At 47.0% G+C, this 21,655-nt stretch overlaps 1 protein-coding gene across 1 annotated transcript; it reads left to right on the forward strand.

The window, feature by feature from the left end:
- The first annotated feature begins 13,418 nt into the window (after nt 1-13,418).
- Nucleotides 13,419-14,978, forward strand: LOC125539436 (ethylene-responsive transcription factor 2-like). Its single transcript, XM_048702889.1, has one exon. The coding sequence runs from the start codon at nt 13,636-13,638 to the stop codon at nt 14,530-14,532; it is 897 nt and encodes a 298-aa protein (XP_048558846.1). The 5' UTR covers nt 13,419-13,635; the 3' UTR covers nt 14,533-14,978.
- The last annotated feature ends 6,677 nt before the right edge of the window (nt 14,979-21,655 follow it).

The raw sequence follows: 21,655 nt of genomic DNA on the forward strand, positions 1-21,655 counted from the left end.
AAGAAAAACTCGTTCCGCTCAGCACTCACTCACTTTTCGGAAAATCATGATTAAAAACATCGCCAATCCTAAAACACTGCCCAAAAATTCAAAAAATCATATACATTAGAAAAATACAGATTTAAAAAATCAAAACAATTTAGAAGTCCACAAATCTGGGAATAATTCTGGAATTTAAAAAATAGAGATAAAGTTCATAGATTTGAAAAATAAATAATTATTAATTTAGAAAAAAATTGCAAATTTAAAAGGGTGACATTTTTCTAAATTTTAAATTTGAAGGGATTTCACAAAATTGATTTTTTGACAAACATAAATAAAATTTTACCAATTCAAAAATGTTTGCAACATTGAAAAATGTTAAAGCAATTGAAAAAAAGAAGAAGGAAAATTAAAAATCCCAACAAAACCGAACAAGAAACTAATCCAAAAAACAAGGAACGAAAAAGGGAAAAAGGTGCCATAAAGCTTCCCAAGACCGAATGAGCATCTCGCAGATACCGACTTAGATGGGCCAGCCCATTGCTATCTGAGAGTGTGCTTGGACGCTTAACGCTATAAGTAGTGCCTTAAGTGCTAAACAGGATCATGGTTGTTCTCATGTAATGAGCGTCAACTTTTTTGGAGGGGAATGTAATGAGCATCGAATAAGTTTGTCGGAATGTGGGACTAACTAGCTAGCGGTTAACCCCTGTATCTGTCCCCCAGTGGGTAGTGCGGGGCGTACGCACAGCTGCCGCCACATGTCACGTGTTGGGCGCACCCCACGAAAGCACCAGTTTTATTTCATTTTCTACATGCACTTTTTTTTGCTTTTGCTTTTGCCTGGTTTTTCTTAGATTTTGGTGAGAATTGTTTTTTTTTTGCGAGCACAATTGTGCTGCTTGAAAAAAAATTGTACTTTTTATGGAAGTACATATTTACTTCCACGAGAGGTACCATCAGTGCTTCCGCCAGAAGCATAATCTGTACTTTCACGGGAAGCACAACTTGTACTTATATGAGAATCATAGTTGTGCTTCCACGAGGTGCACAACCTATACCTCCCTTGATAAAAGGAAAAATGCACAGCATGTGCTTTCAAATAAAAAAAATGAAAACCGCAACCATTCCTCTGAGCACCTGTTTCATTCTTCCAAAAAAATTTGGTATTCATTTTTTCATCATTTAGATTTCATTTTCTGTTGGTATCCCTTTTTATGGTTTGAGGATTTTTTTTGGTTTTTTCATGTAAAAGCTCGTCGAAACCTATTAACAAGGGATCTTGTTTCAAAGATCTCGATGCGGGAAATTCAGCAATGAAAATGGTATGATATTTGGATGCACGATTTAAGAGATAAAACATTTTGAATAAACGAATCTACGAAGTAAAAAACTTCCAAGTTGTGAAGGTGGGAAGTGACATTTGCTAATCAACTCTTAGACTACCCACAGTGGGAGTAACATAGGTGGTAACATCACATTTTTATAGGCAAAGTAGATGATGTGGCATGTAATTAATGAAGAAAGAGAGACGTATGGTAACATAGCTAGTTACTGTAACATCACATATATCAAGAAAAAATGAGTCTACAATGTAATAAATGAAGTGATGCATGACACAATACATATGTTACTACCCACTGTAAAGATAGTAATATAGACTAGTAACATATGCATGTTACTACTCTAAGTTATTCCCCATTGTGACTAGTCTTAACTAGTGACTTCCTCGAAATACGCGTACCACAACGAAAGGGATGGGCTGGCTGGAGCGTAGGGACACAATTTGAGCTGATTCTATAGTGACCCACCTAAATGAAGCTTGTCGAGCTGTGAGGGTGGCCTGCCTGTGTAATTCTTTGTAACTTGCTTAGACTCCACAATGAATCACTTGTTCTGCTCAACTGCACCTATTTTACAGCCCAACAATATTTTGACCATTCTTCAGGGTTTTTTTTTCAGTTGAGCATTTCTCAGTATTGAATACACGTTGAACATTTCTCGAATGTAGTTTGAACATTTTGCAGACACATGTGTAACATTTATCCAAATAGGTGTTGAACATTTCTCAAATGCACATCAAACATTTTGTGAACATACGACGGATATTTCAAAGCAAACGTTAAACTTTTTTGAAAGTTTCATGAACATGTATATAAATGCCTGAAGAATTGTTTTAGTGTTGTGAACATTTTTAATGCCATGGACATTTTTTTATACGTCGTGGAAATATTTTTAATATTGCATCCTCATTTTTTTTAATATCAGAACGTTATTAAAATGTGATGATTTTGTTTGATATTTACAAACATTTTTCTAAAACTGTGAGAGCAAAATGAGAACACACAAAAAAAAACACTCCAGCCCACTAGGAGTATAAATATATGTACGATAAAGGGAAAGAAAAATGAAAAACACAAGCCTCGCTAGAGAAAATAAAAGAAACACTCCAACCCACTAGAGGCTGACCTTGAGGCGAGCGAGCGTATCGAATTACCGCATCACAGCACGCGAGACAAAGACACGCCCATCTATCATATCCGCCTGACTACACTAATTCTTCAGCCCAACAAAGTTTTTAATCATTATTCATTTAAAATTAGAGGAAATCAGGAGAACGACAATTTTTTAGAAAATCAAGATATATTTAGAAGTTTCAAGAAATGTCAATTTTTTATACAAATACATATGCATATTTTTCATGTATTTACGAAATTCATCAACTAATTTGATTATTTGCATGTTACACAAAAAAAGACAAATATCTGGGCCAAATACAACAAAGAATAATCCCAATTTAACATGTGTATATGTCTTTTTTGTGTCCATCACATATGAATATACATGTTCATGAAATTTTGTACATGTATACTACAAATATATGTCTACGTGTATGCTCTTTTTTAGAATTTTTTTTGAATTGTGGAAAATGTATTTCCGCTGAAAAAAATAAAGAGCTCAATGGAGCTCGGTCTCTGCAGGCACTTTTTGATTGCGACAAAACATTATAAACGTCTTATATTTTGATGCGGAGGAAGTAGTTCATAAAAACAAGTTGATAAGTATAGATCAAACAAGCAGCACAAGACATCCCAGCACTTGTATTCAACTTCTCATGAATTTACAGGTACATATAAACTTTTTTCTCCATACATCAATGAATGTGATTTCATCAAAATTTGCAGCATGTGAAAACACACATCATTGTTATTTTGCCAAAGGAAAATTCAGATTTTTTGGCTTTTTCTATTTTTATTTTATTTTATTTATTGTTCACCTGAGCTCACATGGTTCGAGCTCAGAAGAGGACTTTGGGCATGTGATCGTATTTGTCCAGTTATTTATCTGACAAAACCCGCTGCTGGTAAAACTTGGCGCACTAGCGCATTCCCGCGGCCAAAACCAGCGCATTCAATTCCACGGTCCACTCGCCGTTGAATATTTGCCAGCCCTGAAGAATTCGGTACGAGCATAAACGGCTGCCATGTCACACAAGCCAGAGTCCAGACGGGACCATTGCAGCCACTTGTCAAATAGTATAAAGTTTTCTCAAAAAGAAAACTTGTCAAATCTAAAGAGCAACTTTTGCAACAACAAAAAACTTGTATGTAGAGTAGACACGGGGCCACAAAAGCACAAACGGACGCTGGAAACCGCTCCCTTTGGTGGCTGTCGTTGGAGCACTGCTCTTCGGTTCACGGCATCTAGACGAACTGACGGGTACCCCGCATGCCCAATTTGCTTTGTGGAACGTACAATTATTATGCCATTTTTCCGTTTCTGCGTGTGCATGCAGATGCGCTGCCACGCTGTTGCGCGTAGGCGCCTGTTATTATTTGCCAAGTTGGGTTACACAGTAGGCTTCCATGGCAAGTTGCCCGTCCTACTCCTGCCCCATCCGTGGAGTGGAGGTTCAAGCTTATCTCGAGCAACAGTCCTTTGTGTAAGTTGTTAGCAGATATTTTCCTTTCACATAAGGTAGTTTATCACCGGAGAAAAAAAGGGTGTCCTACACTGGATAATGATATTTTCCTCCCGTATATGTAAGACATGTGGTGTTATTTCAACGGCTACTACACCAGCAGACCAGCCATGACCGCAGCCTCGGAGGCGAGAGCTGAACTGAAATGTCTTCTCTGGTTCGACGTCACTTTTACGGACATTGTATACTCTGAAATAAGCATAGGTTTGGTCTTGTCCTGTGCTGAAGAAACATGTGTGTGTATCGTTGTGACGGTGGCCTACATGCGGAAGGACAGTGACTTGGGATCACAGCATATTCTTTCTACGAGCTCAGGTGCGCCCGCGGTTTTCTGGCCTAAATGCAATGCACCGAGGACAGCCGACCTGGATGCCATGTCCATGTCAGGACCACATTCTCCACGACGCAGCTGATGTGGATCGTCAGACGACAAATGGAGACAATCTTATCTTAACACGCCTGTGCCTGTCTGTCACTCACGCTGCAAATTCGTAACAGCAACACGCTCGGAGATGCCGACGGGCGACAGTAGGATGCTACAGACAAACGCTTCAAGAAATGCTAGTACGCAGGTGATCAATCAGCGTGTACGTGCTTCAGGGGCTCTGCAATGCATTGCCGAACCTCAGGCCAGCCTGCCCGCCCGCTGCCAGAAAGGCCGTTGTGTTGCATGGTGCAAGGATCGTTTCTTCGAAGCACTTCATCCGAGGGGAGGGTGGCCGAGCGACAATTTTCAGAGGCAACGTCGTCCGACCGTGTCTCTGTCAACGTGTCTCATCAATCATGCAGCAAAGACTTTTTACACGTACTGCCATGCTGTTACGTAACGTAGCCGTAGCGCTTCAACATCAGGAAGCAACGCAGAAGCAGCAGAACAAGCGGCGGAGTTATCATGCCGATTCACCCCCAAGTGGCTAGTCTGAGCACGTGTGGATTTTGCGCGCAAGTGGAGGATGGCGTATTCTCCCTTTTCCCGTTTCGAAACCGGTTGGTCTTTGAGCTCTTTCCCATGAGAATGGTAACATTTGAGCTCTTTCTGACCGGCATCCTTTGGTGCTTGGGTCGCGTTGAACGTTATACAAGTTCAGTGGACTGTCGGTATCAGGTTGCACGGTTGCGCCCTCGTCTGACCAACTCACTCAGAATTCTTCTGGCTGTCTGAATCCGTGAATCGGTCCCATGTCGCATCTTGAGCGATTGACGGCAACAATGGGGTTGCTAGGTGCTGTGTGCTACAAACGCCAAACGTGGGCAAGGGGTTTAGGGCATCTCCCTCGTGTCAAATGACGAGCTGCCGCCCCCGACCACCAAGGCGCGCGGCCGCATACTCCACTGCCTCGAAGGCGGCAGTGGCGGTGGTTCATCGGGCTCGAGGGCCGTCGTCTCCAGGAGAAGCGCACGGCGAGGCAACAGATGCGGTACGACCGGCGCAACGCCGTCCGTCGCTCCGAGTTCACCAAGTCCAATGCACCGCCGGAATGGGTCCGCAATGACCTAGATCTCGCCGCCACGTGGGCCTTCGACCGCTCCGTTACCATTGTAGAGACGGCCGTCAGGTGCCGCCACCGCCTTGACGGCGAGCTCGCCAAAATTGGCAAGGAGTACTCGCTTAGCAACTCCCCTGCCAACGTCGACAGGGCCAAGGCCACCATCAAAGTTCCGCAGGCACTGTCGGGAATGTCTGCGATGGCCCTCGCACCGCGCAGGAGGGGGTCGAGCGGATCATCTGCGAGCGACAGGCGATGACCGGACAGGGCTGCCTCGGCCTTCCGGCGTCGTTCTGCCGTTGGAGGGACGACGGCGGCGGTAGCGGTGGTGGTACGGACGATGACGATAGTGCAGTAGTGAGGTGGTCGCCTGGTATAAGTTGTAGGAATTTTTTTTTCTTTAGTTAGTTAAAGTCACAATATCGACCTTTTTTGGTACATGATGTCCGAACTTTAATAAAATCGGTCGTGTTTGATGAATTTCGTCCGGTTAGTTGAAATGTAGTTTAAAATGTATGTGGATAGTATTGGATGGCCGGCTTTCGTATCCGTGTCCGTGGACTGGCCCCTGTCCGTGAATGGATGTGGTGTCTGGTCTGCAGGCGGGCGTTGGAGATGCCCTTAGGGTATAGTTATATTCTGATTTTCTTTCTGCTCATTTTTTTGTCATTCTGGTGATATAAGTGATAGACCAACAATTAAGGACTATCCCCAGTGTCCTTGATTTTTTTTCTTTTTTTTCGAGAATTGGTCATCACTCCTTTTCTATCTAAAAGTACCCAGATCTACTATATTCTAAGATTCGTCAACATTATAAAGCACCTCAAACATAATAAAATTACATCAAAATTTATGGACCACTAAACGACCACAGTCGCCCTCAGATCTGACCCCCGATGTATCGCTGTCGTCACTCCCATACTAGAGCCGGTTTGACCTACTTGATGACAAGCCTGAAAGTCTTGCAAGAGCCCTCATATCCTCCCCATATTTGAGATGGATATGAGGGTTCGCGGATAACCCGGGCATATAGGGATGATATGAGGAGTCCAGTTGGGTCACGTTTTTTCTTCTCTCTCTTGTCCAGTCACTGGCCGAGCGCGTCCACGGGCGTATGAGGAATGGTTTGAGGCGTCCGGTTGTAGATGCTGTAGATGCTCTAACTTATGATCTTACTTGATTTGAACCTTTGATGTCCCGTCCCGTCCCCCCCCCCTCCCCCCCCCCCCCCCCCCCCCCCCCCCCCCGCCTTGACCTGCTCTATTGCACTCAGTAAAGGCAACCTGGCCCGGGCGGGTAGAGTCTAGCTTCAACCCACATCTTGTTTGTTTTTGTTCTCAACATTGTTAGGTTTAGCTCAAAATCGTACAAGGCACGCATTTTCTTCTTCAAATGGTCACAGGAGTTGCGGAAACTCCCCACTTGAATATTTCATCGAGAAGGGCCCTTTAAGCCAAGCATTCAGCAAAAGGGTACAAGAACAAGAGAAAGATATTACATGCAAAGAGATAGGAGTAGGCACCACGCATCGACGTTGCTCCTGTCGCAGTCCTTAAGTTTACAGTGCCAGAGGAGTGCGTCATCTAGGCATAACCGTCGCAACCTGGTAAAAGATGGCACTAGCAAGTTGAAGACGACGTCGTTCCTATGCTTCCATAAGTGCGAGCAACATAGCAGGAGGAAGGTTAATGCAGTCGCCCTCGGGATTCCGAGAGGAGTGGGGACACCTAGGAGGTCGCCGACATGAATGAACATTGGATATTAACATTTGAGCTGCATTAAACTAAAAGCTTTTAAAATGTTTCTCTTTGCCTCTTTGGTTGTTCATTTCAGTTGCATCCACTATGTATGGCCTCTATCTGTGTGTATTATTTCTTCCGCCCCTGAAACATATAAGGCGCATGTGTTAGCTATAATTTTGCTTTGACCAACCACTAGTCATGATAAGATACAAAATTGATATCATCGGATTAAAAAAGTACTTCTAAACTTGAATATGAAGGTGCCAATTGTAAGATGTGCAATGTACATAATACTGACCAAATTCATGGTCAAACCTTGAAAATTTTGTGTACTTTATATATTGTTTTGGACGAAGGGAGCCGCGGAAAGCGCCATGAAGCCTCATTTCGGCATCGGCCGCTCTTTTCTCGGAGACCGCAGCGTCAGCAGAGACGACGTGTATGGTTTCCAACCTGGACTGTTGGAAACTCGGAATGCTGCCTTATCTTGTTGCATAACATCAGCAGCTCCTGGGTACTAGTAGTCGGAGTCCAATGGAAGATAGACACTTCCTCCGTGGCTTTAAAATCACTGATGAATGTACCTGCTAGTTCCGGTCAAAGGAAATGCGACCACTGTAGTACTTCTTCCGTTCGAAAATACTTTTTATCAAAATGGATAAAAAGAGATGTATCTAGCCTTTTATCTATTTTGATGACAAATATATTTCTAGGCGGAGAGAGTATTTGGCACGTTTGAGGACTTGTCTTCAAGCTCTCCTGTTACAGTCGTCGCAAAAGTTCAGCACCAGGTCAAACCTAACGTAGAGTAGAGTGAAGCAGTGACTTCATAGTATCATGCCCGGCAGTTACGGCTGAAGCTTTTCTAGCCACCGCCTCCTCCTCCTCCACAACAATGTTAAGGTTTCTGCCTTCCGCCGACGCCGCCACAAGTCTGCCTCCTCTCTGATGGCTTTAGGGTCATGGAGGCGCGGTGGATCTCGGCAAGGGCCGAAGATAGATCCGCCTCCTCTTCGTTATTCGTCGTTTCTTTTAGTTTTGGTGAGGTTTGTGTCTTGTTCAGGAAGACGAGATGGCGGCTCTCTGAAGATGGAATAAAGGTCTCCTCGTCTAGCCCTTGTTTCGGCGGTGCGTCTAGCACCGTTGGTGGCAATGTGGTGGTCGGATCTCGTCGTTGTTCTTCTACGTTCGTGTGTCTTCGGGTTGGATCCTTCTTGTCTACGTTATTCTTCATCTGCGGCGGTTGATGTTCTGGTGCGCTGGTCCTACGGGGCCTTAGCACGACGATTTTCCGACTATCTACTGCAACAAGTTGTGCCAGACTCCCGCATTGGAGGGGCGATGACGGCGGCGCGCCTTCGGCTCGCTTCAGTGCTTGTAGTCGTCGCTAGTTGGTCTACGTATCTGGATGTAATTTTTATTATTTCTGATATTCGTTGTACTGTCATGATTGAAGATGAATAGATCAAAAAATTTCTCGCCAAAAAAAGTGTATCATGCCCGGCAACCTAACGCTCAGCATCTACAACCACGCGCCTGAAACCGGCCCCAAATCGTCCGAGCGGACGGACCGGTCATTGACCGATTAAAAAATACGATACCACCGACACTGTTTGGAGGATGGCCGGCTTCATCGACTCCTTCTCCGCCTCCGACATCACCGATGGCTCCGACGACTCACCTCTTGCCTTTGACGCCTACACGGCTGCAGACGGCAACATCAATGACCGAAAAGGGCAAAGGGTTGGCGAGGAAGCGGTGAAGGTCGGCCCTCTCTCCGTTTATTTCCGTTCTTAGTTTTTTTAGTTTAGAACTTGCCCGTCGGCTCAACTGTTGTACTACTCTTTTGGCTGACGATTACGTGGGTTTTACATCCGTTTGTTTTACATTATACAGTAGATCGGACGGCAGGGCAGGCGTTGGGCTGGCCAGGAAATGCCAGAGTAGGAACGACACAGTCCGGTGCCCGGTGCTAGGCTGCTAGCCTGCAGAAACTCTGTGCCATTGTTGTCGATGCCGGGAGCTTCCGAAGTGCTACCCCTACTGCTGCTTCTAGAAGGAAGGAAGCAACAAGAAAGGAAGGAGCCGAGAAGGTGTGCTCTGCATCTGCTCGGGACGTGGACTTTGAAAGCATATCTCGCACGCAAGGCAAGGCAAGGCAGGGCAGACGGACTTTTCTTCCGGCTCCTTTGCATCCGTGCGTGCGTGGTGCGACCGTGACCGGTCTGGTCTGATCGATGATCGGCCGATCGAGCCACCATGTGGGACCCGTGATCCTCTCCCGGTCCACGGTCAAAGTCCGGCTTGACCTTTGACCAGTCCAACTCCTTATGTTATTTTATCTTAAGCCGGTAACCTGTGGCTTGTGGACGCTGTGTTGGAAGCAGATGGCGGAAGTGCGCGACAGCTTGAACCGTGGCCTAGCTGAGGCTGCAAGGTAGTATGAAACCGTGAGGTTCCAGAGCAAATCTTGGCATCAAACTGTTCCCCGTGCGGGGAGCTAGGCAAAGTTCGACAGCAAAGTATTGCCAAAAAAAAAACCGCAGTACTGAAAAACTGAGGTAATTTAGCATGCAGGAATTAATTACCACGGTTAACGGGCCTAATATTCACCGATCAACGTCTCATTAGAAAACAAAAGCACGAGCGTCGACCTTCGATAAGCACGACGAGGTGCCGAATCATTATCAGCGCAGCTAAACATCCCGTCAATGGCATGACCGCCCGCTCGAGCAGTAGAAACGCAAGTTTGAAAACCCAATCGCTGCTGATCTTATCTAGACTGGAAGGCATCCTAAACGACAAGGACAGGCACGTCACGGTCGAGCGCCACCAAGCCGTTTCTCTATTTCATTTCACTCCGATGACTTCTACGGGCAGCAAGCTCGTTCACCCGCCGTGGTCAAGGTCCCAAGGAAATCACGACAACTTATTTTATCTCGCCACATTCCCGTGATAACAAGCAGATAATTGTCTCGGCGGGTAAGGCCTCTTTTGGTTCATAGGATAGGATTATCATAGGAATAGGATTTTTGTAAGAAATGAGATGGCATATATCTCAAATCCTATGAATAGGAATAGGAAATGAAAGGTCACTTGGTTGACACCAAAGGAATTTTTCTATTGAGTCTACGCTCATTTTTATTTTCCTATGAAATGTGAAGGAAAAGAACCAATCCTATGTAGGAATAGGAATCTATTCCTATGAACCAAAAAATTCTAAAGGAAAAAAAATCCTATAAAAATCCTATCCACTAAAATTCATATGAATTCCTTCAGATCAAAGAAGGCCTAAAAGTTAAACCGGGCGACTTCTGGTTCAATCTGCGTGAAAAACACTGAACTTAAGGTCACATGATGATATTTGGTTGTGGTAGCAAACCCTACTCTTGGCACTGAAGAAAAAGAAAGTACTCCTCGTGCAAGTATAAAAATTCACGATGCTTTTCTCGCGGGTTGGGGCCCTAGAAACGAAACGGTCTTTATCGTCATGTGCGCGGGCGCAAGGGGCGTGTCCAGGAGCATTGCACCGCATGACTTCTACGCAATTTCTTCCTCTGACGGCAAGCTTGAGGTCCACTTGCATTCAATACGGATCCATCGTCTTGTCAGGGTTCAGACTTGTCTCCTTTTTTCCTGGGTTTTTCTTCCTGCAATTTGGAAAGGCATGGCGATTTGGAAACGATTACAATAAACAATCACGTAGTAGCACTCTTTGAGATAGAAAGGTGACAAGAGAAGTGAAAATTGCAGTACACGAGGGAATAAAGTAAGGGATTTCTGACGTGAAATGCAGTTGACAAGAGAAGCGATTCTGCAGAGCTCTCGACAAAACAATGACAGATAAAAGAACGAGTTCATCCGAATAATATCCGAGAATTATGCCCAAAGGCCAAAGTAAGTGGGAATTGCACAGCCATCACTATATTGGGTCTAGTATGCACAAAACATCTACTCCCTCCATTCCACAATATAGTGCTTTCTCTATCTAGGTGCTTCAACTTTGACCGTAAATTTAACTACCAAGACCGATTGCGGCGGGAGCAAAAATTATATCAGTGAATTCGTATTCGAAAAAAGATTTTAATTATATAATTTTTTCTCTCGCCGCAGTTGGTCTCGTTAGTTAAATTTATGGTCAAAGTTGGACCTCGGAAAGCGCGAACGCACTATATTTTAGAATTGAGGGAGTACTATACGGATTTATTGCAGAAAACATCTCATATTGATGTAATACATTGCAGTTAGGATTAATTTACTATTTGGATACATTGACATAATTCCAGATAAATGAGTCCCCCTCGTAAGTGCACATGTGGCAGTAAAAACAGGCCACATCAGCAGACATATTAGACCGTCATTATCTCCCAAGCCCGTGGTCAAATTGAGTTGAAACTTTCCCAAATTAATATTGAATACATGTAGTATTTACTGGAATTGTTTCGCATTTTTCTGAAAATGTCAAAATTTAAACCAAAAAATAGTATGAGCTAACTAACACTTCCACCATCTAGCAAACCATTGGTCCAAATGGGGTAAAACTTTCCCAGAATGGTAGTGTAGACATGTGAAATTTACTACAATTTTTTCACATCTTTTGAAATTGCTAAATTTTGAACCAAAATTGAATGAACGAAGTTCGGCATGTGATCACCGGCACCAAAACACATGGTAGATATTGTTGCCATTAGATTTTAGCATCCATGTAGTTGCTATGTGGCCACCACAGCAAAGTAGTTGTCGTATGGCCAACACAACCACCACTAGTCTCACACACATGGTCTGGAGGAAGCGCTCCATCCGCGGCCGGCGATTGCGTCTGCCCGCTATTGCCATCGCCACCGGCACCACATGCGCTCGTGGCGGCACCGCCCGCAGCCACCGAGACATACGCGATGGCAGCTCGTCGTGCAGGAGAGTCAGCACGCCGCCGGTGTGTCTCGGTGCGTCGGAGGAGGAGGTGGTGAGTGAGCAGTGGCGTCACCGCGTGCTAGAGGAGGAGCGGGCCGATGAGCAGCACTGGGCGCGTGAGGGGGTGGAGCAGCGGGAGCAGGAGGAAGAGGCGTGCGCGGCGCGAGGCAGCCCCGTCGGAGGAGGCCGCGTTGGCGGCCTACCAGACGGCGTTCCCCTGGACATAGCCGTCGGAGTTCTTCGACCTCACCCGCTCCAACGATGATGACAACACTTAGTGGTGTGGGCGAGGATGACTGTGAGGCTTTTTTGTTTTTATTATGTTTTATGTTATGTTTTTTTTTGACCTTGTGTTTTACGTTATGTTTGAAGTGGACTTTGGTCGGCGGTTTTAATGTTTAATTTTGTTTTATTGGACAAATGTGTCGGCTATGGTGGGTGCACCGACCGACCCAAATCTAAAACCAAACACGCACATCTGTTTGGCTGACCAAACGGATAAAGAGCAAACAAAAATCACGTTCATTTGCATCGGCCGGTTGAAACTGCCCTTACATGTGTGACCTATTTGTCTGAAATTACATCAATGTATCTAAACACTAGATTAGACATATTTACAATATATTACACCATTATATGGTGTCTTTCACAACAAACCTATGTAATAGTTGTTTTATGCAACATTAGCCTCAATAAAATGGTGGGTGGTTTGTACAATTCCCTCGGCACAAAGTAATGCAGAGGTTGCACCGGCCGGGCAGCAATCGAGAAGGACACGGTGAAGGGTGAACAAAGTGCACGCTCGCGGTGCAAGCAGCCTTCGGATAGCAAGGCGACAAGAGAAGTGAAGTACATATACACAGGGGAATAAAAGATTGGATTTCGGATGGGAAATGCAGTTGACAAGAGAAGCGATTCTGCGGACCAAGCAATGATATAGGAGGAGTATCAAAGAACAAGCTCATCATCTGAATAATAACAACGATAATCCGAGAATATGTCCAAAGGCCAAAGCAACGCAGAGGTTGCACTTGCACCGCCCGAGCAGCGAGCGATCCAGAAGGCACGGGAATATGAAAATCGCGCCTGCGCATGCCCCCGCCTCACCATCGCCCCCAACAGTAGCGGCCCGGCGGGGCGGCGAGCTCAGCACTGACGTCACCCCCTACCTGCACGGGGCTACCCAACAAAAACGAGACATGATGAGCCAGCGGCAGGAGAGAGCGCAAAAGGCGAGGGCAGCGGCAGCCTCCCCGTAAAATACTCCTCCCACTTAACTAAATTTTGGCGAAACCTATCTGGCCCTCTTCTAGATTATTTTACTCGTGGATGGAAACCCATTCCGTCACGTGAATCCGGGGCGGGAAAGTTCAACGAACCAGGACCGGCCTCCCCACTATATAACCCGCCACCCCGGCCCGATCACACCATTCGACTCGGCGCCCCCGGTTCACACACACTGATCGGCTCAGCTACAGCCTACGGAGTACAGACCCAACCCAACCCCGGGAGACAACAGGCCACGGCGAGGATGCTGCTGAACCCGGCCTCGGAGGCGCTGGTGCTCGACAGCATCCGGCAGCACCTCATGGAGGACACGGCGGCCGCGGCGGCGCCGGTGGCGGAGGCGAGGCGGCAGCGGCCGGCCTACTGCCGCAGCGCCAGCTTCGGGAGCCTGGTGGCGGACCAGTGGAGCGAGTCGCTCCCGTTCCGCGCCGACGACTCCGACGACATGGTCGTCTACGGCGCCCTCCGCGACGCCTTCTCCTGCGGCTGGCTCCCCGACGGCTCCTTCGCCGCCGTCAAGCCGGAGCCCCTCCTGCCTTCCCCGGACTCTGCCTACGCGTGCGACGGCCCGTCCTGCTTCGGTTTCCTCGAGCCGGAGACGCCCCCCGCCACGTCCCCGGGCGAGGGCGAGGAGGAGGGCGCGGCGTTCATGGGCGAGGCGGCCGCCGCGGTGGCGAGGGGCAAGCACTACCGCGGGGTGCGGCAGCGGCCGTGGGGCAAGTTCGCGGCGGAGATCCGGGACCCGGCCAAGAACGGCGCGCGCGTGTGGCTCGGCACCTACGACACCGCCGAGGACGCCGCCGTGGCCTACGACCGCGCCGCGTACCGCATGCGCGGCTCCCGCGCGCTCCTCAACTTCCCGCTCCGCATCGGCTCCGAGATCGCCGCCGCGCACGCCGCGGCCGCGGCCGCCGGGGACAAGCGGCCGTCGCCCGAGCCCGCGACCTCGGACTCGTCATCCTCGTCCTCCTCCTCCGGGTCCCCGAAAAGGAGGAAGAGGGGCGAGGCCGCGGCCGCGTCGATGGCCATGGCGCTGGTGCCGCCGCCCTCGCAGCTGAGCCGGCCGGCCCACGCGTGGTACCCCGCCGCGCCGGTGGAGCAGGTGGCCATGGCGCCGCGCGCGCAGCAGCTGGTCAGCTAGGCCCCGCCCGCCAGCCCCCGGGCGCACGATCGTGGAAGACAATGCGCAAGTGCAATGGATTGGCCAGCAAGTGCATGGACGCGACAGCAACAGGAGCCCGCCTTTCACTGGTGCACGGTGCAAGGTGGTGATGGCAATGGAGTGCGATGCCTATCGAGCGTGCGAGCGAGCAATCAGGCAAAGCAAACCTCGGCGACGGCTCCAATTGGATAGATATTTGGATGGGCCGAGAGAGGAAGATAAGCTCGGAGCAACTGGGCGCTGCAATTTGGCCTGGAATGATAGATAGTCCCTTCCTCCTCTGCTCGGTGCAACTCGCCCTAGTGGATCAAAGCGGAACCGTGCTAGTATCGGGTCGTCGTGGTTCGTTCTGAGTCGTAGGGTTATATTTTGTCACTGTCAGAGTGCGTGTGGTAAAAAAAAGAGTGAATTCCGGTTTTTACCCCCTATTTTGACATTTTTGACACTACTTACCCCATTTAGCGAAATTTCATCAATTTTACCCCATTTAACAAAAGTTCTGCCACGATTTACCCTGTTTAAAATTTTATGAGTGTTCTGGCAGACAGGTCCCAATTATGAAGTCTAGCTGGCATGCCACATCGATGATTTTTTCCTGCTTATTTTTCTCTCTCGTGAACCAGTCCTCACGGCTTCTCCCGACCGGACCGGTCCGATGGAGGTCACTTGCGTCTCGTCCAACGCATAATGCCTGAGTCGACCACGCTCCTTACTCACGCCTAATAGATTGCATCGCCCGTCCAGGCTTCTGCCCACACGTACCCATCAGGCTCGCTCGAACTTATGGTTAGGGATTGTCAGGCAACGGCAGCGGCGTGATTTCATACCTCCTCGAGCGGCGTTATATATGGTCGTGACATCAAGGCAAGAAATGACCCCGTGGAATCCGGCTCCGTCAATCTCGCCGACGTCTGGACGCGACATCAAGGCAAGAAATGACCCCATGTAATCCGGCTCCATCAAGCTCGCCGACGTCGGCGTGGGCGCGTCCATGTACAAGCCCCCATCAGGTTGTGCTCGGTTGCAGATCTATGGGGGCCGCTCGTCCAACAAATCAGCGAGGTTGGTGAACAAGCAAGCCCTCACGTCGTACCCCATTCCACATGATTTTGACCATCTCCATCATATGTGTATTATGAAGTTTTCCTGACTCATGCATTGGCCGGTGAGGCGTTTGATTCAGACAGAATTAAAATGCTTATTAGAAGATCATGTGTATACATATTACCCATCTATAACTGACGTACATTGATTTAATGTTTTTTCACCATTTTGAATATTGTTGAAATTCTTTTTTTTTCTTTGTTTGCAGTGTGTGTGTGATTCGAAGGAAGGCGAACAATGTGTGCTATGAATATTGGAGGCCAGAGTGGTGCGGCCCAACTTACGCCTTGTGCATTGGACGCGAGCGACTTGCTCTGGCGATCATATCAGGCCAGCCCAATCAAGCGAAGCTGCGAGGACTGGTTCAACGTGGAGAAAAATAGGTAGGTAAAAACTGTTGATGGGGCATGCTAGGTGGACCTAACAATTGGGACCTGCTCATCAGAATGCTCGCAAAATTTTAAAATGGGTAAATTGTGGCAAAACTTTTGCTAAATAGGGTAAAATGGATGAAATCCTGCTAAATAGAGTAATTAGTGTCAAAAACATCAAAATAGAGGGTAAAAACCAGAATTCACTCTAAAAAAAATTACACCCTTGTGATTGAGCATAATGGAAGTTGTGAAACTCAAAATGTACACCTCTTTGATCAATGTATACTACTTCTCCAAGAAGTAGCCTAACCGAAACATGAGTCAAGAAAGAAACAATGGCAGAAAGAGCCGGCCCTCGAGACTCCAAAACCGCGCCATTAAACAAACACGGGGATTTTCCGTTTCCCAGGTGGAGCGGCAACATGAACCAATCAATCCCCCATAATTCGAGGGGGGGAAAGTCAGGGCGAGGCCCCATGATGATAGCTGCTCCGTTTGGTCTGGAGCAAGTGGGCGAGGCGGGGCGCGAAGGGGTGTCGCCTTCTGCTTTTGCAACTACGCTGGAGGCGATCGAGAGGGCGAGAACGGGAAGCAATCCTCGTCGATCTTCAACTAACGAAAATAAAATAAAATAAATCTTGTACTCGTGCTTATCCACGACGTAGTTAAGTTAAGCAGCGATGGATGATAACCGCCGACGACGGTGCACTGTAGAGTTGCCCTGCTTCCAGGCAAAATATCCAGCAGCGCAGTGTGATTTTTCTGCAAAAAGGATATCCAGTAGGGTGCGCTGATCGAACTGATTAGAAATATCTAGCAGTGTGTGCTGATTGAACTGCTTAGATATTAGATATGTGTAGTAGTGGCTAGTGTGTGCTGATTGAACTGATTACAGAGAAAGACGCAGTAGAATACTGCCGTGTTGCTTCACAGCTGGCTACTACGCTGCACCAGACAGTTCGATGGAGGGTCATCGGTGACGCATGTTCCGTCTGGGTGGAAAGGGGACTAAATACTCTCCCGCAATCTGTCGCAGCGCCTGATTCGATGAATCCAGCTCAGGCAGCGGCCAAAGTACGTACCACCACCACCACCTGTGCATTTTTTTTCTTTGCGAAATAATTCACTTACGCATATTTCAGTCGGTACTCCAGTTCAAAAGAAGAGAACACGACAGATGTTTTTTTAGGATAAGAACAGACAAATGGTTGATGAATACTACATCACCGGATAATCATAGGAGCCCTGCGACGTGCTTTCATGCGCTGGACTTGATGAATCTGTTTCCCCTTTTTTCTTTTCTTTTTTGCGAATGTGTTGATGAATCTGGTACTGGTACGCGCACTGGATACGGGCGCTCGGGAATGTTCACGGCATCCATTATCTGATCGGTCGAGCCGAAGCGGGAAAAAAAAAGAAAGCGTCTAGGGAGCGGCCGACTGCTCCCTAGCGTTTTCGAGCGCCCACCAGAAAATAAAAGATTCGGTCCCCTCGTCCCAGAAAAGGAAAGCCCTTCACCAGTAGCTACAGACCCGTGCCAATCCAACAAACCACATACTAGAAGCGGTCCCTAGGCCATCACGTGCCCTTTCCTCCCATCCTGAAGCTCTCACGCCCTCCTGGCCACCAACCTCTTCTCCCCATGCCCCTTCCTGCCCTCACCTTCTTCCCCATGAAACATGGGGCTCCCAGTTCTAAATCTCCATCGCCAGAGCTGGCATGGCAGATGAATCAAGGTGAAATAACAATGGTCTGGAACAATTTGCTGCGATAAAAAGAAGAAAGAGGGAGGACAGATTGGAAAGTACCAAGCAACACCAACAAGGGTGAAAAAAGAGGTTGATCCTTTTCTCCTCCTATCCAGATCCTCCCTCCTTGACTTTCCCTTTCACCCCCACGCCAATTTTCTCTTTGAAAAGTAGTTTCTCCATACTTGAAGACAACACAAACAGGTTAAAAAATGGGGAGATCCGGTACCTGTGCAACATTAACTAATTTTTGTGCAACTAGATCATAAGACAAGCCAACTTTTACAGCAATGTGTGCAACAAAACGCAGAAAATATGCAAAATATATATATGAGAGCACATATAGTCTTATTTCACACATAATGCAGAATAACCAGTGCCACTGTAGCAAAAGAAGAAGAAAAAAGCATATGGTAGGTACTATGAAAATATAACTACCAACTAGACAAGAAGTATATGTGTTTTTTTCCTTTGATCTTTCCACACAGTAGTATATGTGACTTTGTAGCTTAGAATTGTGTGCACAAATCTATATCAGTTCATACACCCCCATAACCTATAAAACTTGCACATGATGCAACAAAAAAAGAAGCTTGAGAAAAAATGAACCAACTCTGGCTTGTATTTGTGCAACTTAACCAATACAAGTGTGCAACTGACAACACTCCCATATCCATCAGTTGTGGGGTTTGAATTTTAGTAGTTGGCATCTTCAACTCATATAAAAGTAGAAGATGACAACTCAGATAATTTCAGATTCATTTTCGTTTTAGCTAAAAATCTGTATGCAAAATTCCAAAAATAAACTTTATGTCGGCTGTTGTGCAACTACATCATCTATTTTGTGCAACTGCATGTACTCTTGCATGCAAATCATGTTGCATGTTTGTGCACCTATGTAATGAATTTTGAACCGAGGAACATGATGAATTTAGCCTATCTAAACACAAGAAAACATATTATAATCTTCCAAATAAGTAGTGTAACTATATTCAAGTGCATCTGCAAACCTAGAAAATCATATGGATGTGAACACATGAGGACGTCAACTACTGAATGGTTCTTGTGCAACTAAAGAAGTTGAAGTTGCCAACTCATGTGGCACTGTTGTGCAACTATTAAGAAAATTGGGGATGCCAACTCCTGATTGGTTCTTGTGCAACTAAAATAGTTGCGGATGCCAAGTCATGTGATATTGTTATGATACTATACAAAAAGTTGAGACTGCCAACTCCCAAATGGTTCTGGTGCAACTATGAAAGTCGAGGATGCCAACTCGTATGATACTATTGTGCAACTATTTGAAAAGTTGAGGATACCAACTCCTAATTGATTCTTGTGCAACTATAAAAGTTCAGGATGCCAACACCTAGCTGGTTCTTGTGCAACTGTGTAAAAAATAATATCCCAGGTTTCTTTGTGTAGAAAAAAAATCCTAATGCCATTTCATGTTACCTCAGCATGCTGCAGACGGTGTGCCAACTCCAGCTACAACTCCAACCTACATGGTCGCCTTTCGTTTCCGCCGTTTCACGAAGCAGAATGGGTCACCAACCTAAAGGATGCATGGAAAAAGTTACTTGTGTGTGTGCAAAAAAAGGAAATGCACCGACACTGCTTGCTGGATACCCCTGTTTTCGAGTCGAACGAATAGTCACGACTAGTCAATGAGTCATAACTAGAAGTCGACTCAAACACCTCGACTAGTCAAGACTAGTCGATCGGCACAACATGACTCGTCAAGAGTCGCTACCCCAGAACAACTCGTTGAATCAAAAACCTTGCACGATACTTACCTCATCATCCTCTTCCTCCCCATTGATATCAGCATGACGCGGCTGCCGCTTGGCGGGTTGTTTCGAGTTCCGCCGAGAATAATTGTTTACAGGCCCCTGCATAGAACAAACAAAACACAGAACATGGTCAGGAAAACCCCCCAAAAATAGTTATTATAATTGCAAAACAAAACTGCTACAAGGATAAATGAAAAATGATGAAAAAGCAAACACACCTCTCCTCTACAACTATATAGCCCTTCCCCGTACAACTGCATAAGTGTGACTAAGCCAGCTAGGATATGTACTGCTTTGATTTGCAAACTCATGTATGAATGCATACACTTGTGACAACGGAGCACACATGAGTATGCAACAAAAAAACACACATACTGCTTGAACATGGTTTACACAGTGAATCCATCTGGATACCATCGTTTGTGCAACTGGTTAGCCTCACTGTGCAACTTCATAAGTTGACTAGCCAACTGAGATTTGTATATGCGTAATCCAACTACATCTGCATTTCTGTGCAACTATGGCAACAAACTAGCCAACTGGTTACTTATATGCATGCAACTTATTATGAGAAAAGAGAGAAATCACACAGATGCATCTTGAGAGGGTTGAGCAATAACATTAGAACTATCCTCTCGGTACTCTTATGTACTTCCCTCCTTCTATTCCAACTCAAATCGCCACCAAAAAAATCAAAAAATCGCCATGCCGGATCAGATGGTTTGGCCGGGGGGGGGGGGGATACGTCGGAATACCTTGCCGAATCTGCGTGATACGGACAGTGGCGAAGGTAGGAACAATTTGTAGGTGTGACGGAGCTTACGAGAGAAAAACTATGTATAAAACAAAAGCTAGATACTATATAAGTGTTGGGGAACGCTGCAGAAAACAAAAAATTTTCTACGGTTTCACCAAGATCCATCTATGAGTTCATCTAGCAACGAGTGATCGGATTGCATCTACATACCTTTGTAGATCACGCGCGGAAGCGTTCAAAGAACGGGGATGAGGAAGTCGTACTCGACGTGATCCAAATCACCGGAGATCCTAGCGCCGAACGGACGGCACCTCCGTGTTCAACACACGTACGGTCAGCGTGACGTCTCCTCCTTCTTGATCCAGCAAGGGGGAAGGAGAGGTTGATGAAGATCCAGCAGCACGACGGCGTGGTGGTGGATGCAGCAGTCACCGTAGCAGGGCTTCGCCGTTCTTCTGCGAGAGGGAGAGGTGTAGCAGGGGAGAGGGAGGCGCCAAGAGTCAAGGGTGCGGCTGCCCCTCCCTCCCCCCTTTATATAGGCTCCCCAAAGGGGGGCGCCGGCCCTAGGAGATGGGATCTCCTAGGGGGGTGGCGGCCAAGGGTGGAGTGGCCCCCAAGGCAAGTGGGGCGCCCCCACCCTAGGGTTTCCAACCCTAGGCGCAGGGGGTGGGCCAAGGGGGGCGCACCAGTCCACTATGGGCTGGTTCCCCTCCCCACTTCAGCCCATGGGGCCCTCCGGGATGGGTGGTCCCACCCGGTGGACCCCCGGGACCCATCCGGTGGTCCCGGTACAATACCGGTGACCCCCGAAACTCTCCCGATGGCCGAAACTGCACTTCCTATATATAATTCTTCACCTCCGGACCATTACGGAACTCCTCGTGACGTCCGGGATCTCATCCGGGACTCCGAACAACTTTCGGGTTACTGCATATTCATATCTCTACAACCCTAGCGTCACTGAACCTTAAGTGTGTAGACCCTACGGGTTCGGGAGACATGTAGACATGACCGAGATGGCTCTCCGATCAATAACCAACAGCGGGATCTGGATACCCATGTTGGCTCCCACATGCTCCTCGATGATCTCATCCGATGAACCACGATGTCGAGGATTCAAGCAACCCCGTATACAATTCCCTTTGTTAATCAGTACGTTACTTGCCCGAGATTCGATCGTTGGTATCCCAATACCTCGTTCAATCTTGTTACCGGCAAGTCACTTTACTCATACCGTAATGCATGATCCCGTGACCAGACACTTGGTCACTTTGAGCTCATTATGATGATGCATTACCGAGTGGGCCCAGAGATACCTCTCTGTCA

The sequence above is a fragment of the Triticum urartu genome, chromosome 2 (genome assembly GCF_003073215.2).
Source record: "Triticum urartu cultivar G1812 chromosome 2, Tu2.1, whole genome shotgun sequence".
Classification (NCBI taxonomy): Eukaryota; Viridiplantae; Streptophyta; class Magnoliopsida; order Poales; family Poaceae; genus Triticum; species Triticum urartu.